The 2858-nt window shown below is 32.3% G+C and overlaps 1 protein-coding gene across 1 annotated transcript; it reads right to left on the bottom strand.

The window, feature by feature from the left end:
• Nucleotides 1-533: 533 nt before the first annotated feature.
• Nucleotides 534-1532, bottom strand: LOC145800251 (uncharacterized). Its single transcript, XM_082889910.1, has one exon. The coding sequence runs from the start codon at nucleotides 1530-1532 to the stop codon at nucleotides 534-536; it is 999 nt and encodes a 332-aa protein (XP_082746036.1).
• Between the last annotated feature and the right edge of the window lie 1326 nt (nucleotides 1533-2858).

Raw genomic sequence — 2858 nt, forward strand, 5'->3', positions numbered from 1 at the left:
TCAATAATTTGGAAACGGTTTTCAGTCTTTTACGCCATTTATTTGGACAGAAAACATTTTCAAATGAAAAATATTTTTTACAGAAATTTTTTTTAGAAATTTTTTTTTATAATTTTTTTTTTTCTATGTTTTGTTGTTGGTGATTGTGAAATGAAGATGGACGTAAAGGTGGTGGCATGGTGGTGGGACAACGGCGATAGTGATAGCAATAGTGATGATGCTAAAAGCCATGGGGATGGCGGTACGGTGGTAGAAGTGAGAGTGGCGGCGATAGTGTAGTCAGGGCCGGCCCTGAGATTTAGGGGGCCCAAGGCGACCTTCAGAAATGGGGCCTTTCTCACATTGAAAAAAAAAAAAAGTTGATGGATAAATGGATAAAAATTTATTTGCACATATAATCATTAAAATTATAAATAAAAATTTACTTTCATATATTAAGATAGGAAGCAATTATTACAAATACTCAAAAAACTAAAAATCTGGTTTTGTTGCTTTATAGTTTAGCAATATCCAGTTTACAATTGAACCAACTATCACATAAACATTACTCTTCTCACATTTTTAGCTGTAAAATCACTAATGAAGCTTGCATAATCAAATTTATTCACAATATCCTTTTCAATGAATAATAATGCTAACACATTCAATCTTTCTTGTGACATAGTTGACCGAAAGTAAGATTTGATTAACTTCAACTTTGAAAAATTTCTTTCTCCAGACACCACTTTAACAGTTATAGTTAACAAAATTCTATACACAATCCATGCATTTGGGAAACAACCATCCATTGTTTTCAAATAATTTAATACTTCAATTGGCCTTTTGATTCCTTCCGGTAAAACTTCTTTCAAGACATTCAACTCTGAAAATAGATCTCTCCCATCAATATCAGAAAGTTCATCATGTTTCAGAAAATCTTCAAGATTAACACAATAAGTCTTCAAACATTCCTTATTGGTAGAACTCAACTTTTTCAAATCAAACAAAAATCCAAAATTTTCCTCATATACTTGAAATTGTTCAAACCTACTCTTAAGTGAAGAAAGAGCTTGATCAATTATATACATAAAGTAATTAACTCTAAAAGATTCTTCACCAGTCTGTGTCACCCATTCACTAACATTCTCATCAAATTGCTTCTTTCTGCGAATGGCACGCTTTTCACGAAATACTGGATCAATTTCCATTAGAGTAGCAACTTCTTTTGCCTCAATCATGGCATCCGAAAATTCAGTTTCTCTATACTTTTCAATAAAGGTAATGAGTCCTTTTAACTGAATTATAGCAACATCAATATGCATGTCTTCCCTTTGAAATATTTTGCTAACTGAGTTAACTGCAAACAATAAATTGTGCCAAATAATCATGCCAAGCAAAAATTCAAAGTTCTCAATTTCATATGTTGTTAAAGACTTAGCTTCACTCTTTGTATTGTGGGGTTGACCAAGATTTTCCAAATGATTTAAAGCATCTCTTATTTGTGGAGCTTGATATCTTATTGCTTTAGCACTTTCAACGCGACTTTCCCACATTTTTTGTGACAATGGCTTCAATGTGAAACCTTCCACGTGATCTTTTAAAACTTTCCACCGCTTTGTAGAAGATGAAAACAATAAACATATACGTTGTAACACTCCAAAAAAAGAGATAGCTTTGGGACAAGAGTTAGCCATATCACAAAGTGCAAGGTTAAGGCTATGATAACCACATGGTGTGTAGAATGCTCTAGGATTTATTTCAAGTAGCCTTTTCTGTACACCTTTGTGTTTCCCTTTTATGTTAGAACCATTATCATATCCTTGCCCTCTTATATCACCAATATCAAGTTGGAGTGTGCACAATACCTCTTTAAGTACATTAAAAAAGACCGAATCCCGATGTGTCATCCACTTTTAAAAATTCTAAGAAGAACTCTTCCCCCTTTACTTGATTAGTTGAAACATCCACACATCTTATTACAAGAGACATTTGTTCTTCATGACTAACATCTGGAGTATAATCAAGAATAACTGAAAAATATTTGGCTTCTTTGATTCTTTTCACAATTGTACTTTTGATCTCATCTGCTAATATCTGTATCAATTCATTTTGGATTTTGTGACCAAGATAATGGTAATGAATTTCATTCCTTTCAATGCGATGAAGGTGGTCTTGCATTACCGAATTAAATTGAGCAATCATTTCAATTAAAGGTCCATATTCAACATTAAAATCTTCACTTTCAGTGGCTTTCTCATTCACCAAAACTTCATTGTCATTCTCATTCAAACATTCAATAGGCTCTTCAACACCCAAATCTTCATTATCATTCTCATTACATTGATTAAGTTCTTCAATTACCAAATCTTCATTAACCAAACATGAACTTTCTATTTGTTTCTTGCTACCAAAAATTTTATCAAGCGCTCCCGATTGAGATTGAATAAAATTTTCTAATTTTTGTTTCTTTTTCCTTTTTTCACATCCAGAAATATACTTCCTAGGAGGCATGACTACTCTATATAATCACAAATCTACACAAATTGACAATCACTGATCTCTGCAAATAATATACTTTCAGAATTAGAGCACAAAAAAAATTATAGACTTTCACTAAAGCACATAAATTAGGTAATTTTCTAATTTAAAGAACAAATTATATAGGGCAAGAAATTAAGAGGAAAATTATGGGGAAAATTAGGGCAAAAAATTAGGGAAAAAATTAGGGCAAAAACTTCCTCCATTTAAATGTGATATATATATATATAAAGAGAGAGAGAGAGAGAGAGAGAGAGACTCACGGTTTTGATGCCCAAAATCCTTAATGCTCAGCTTCCGTCAAATATGGAGAAGAGGAGAAGATTGAAGAATCACGGTTT

The sequence above is a fragment of the Camellia sinensis genome, chromosome 10, assembly GCF_055761805.1.
Source record: "Camellia sinensis isolate YWXY chromosome 10, ASM5576180v1, whole genome shotgun sequence".
Classification (NCBI taxonomy): Eukaryota; Viridiplantae; Streptophyta; class Magnoliopsida; order Ericales; family Theaceae; genus Camellia; species Camellia sinensis.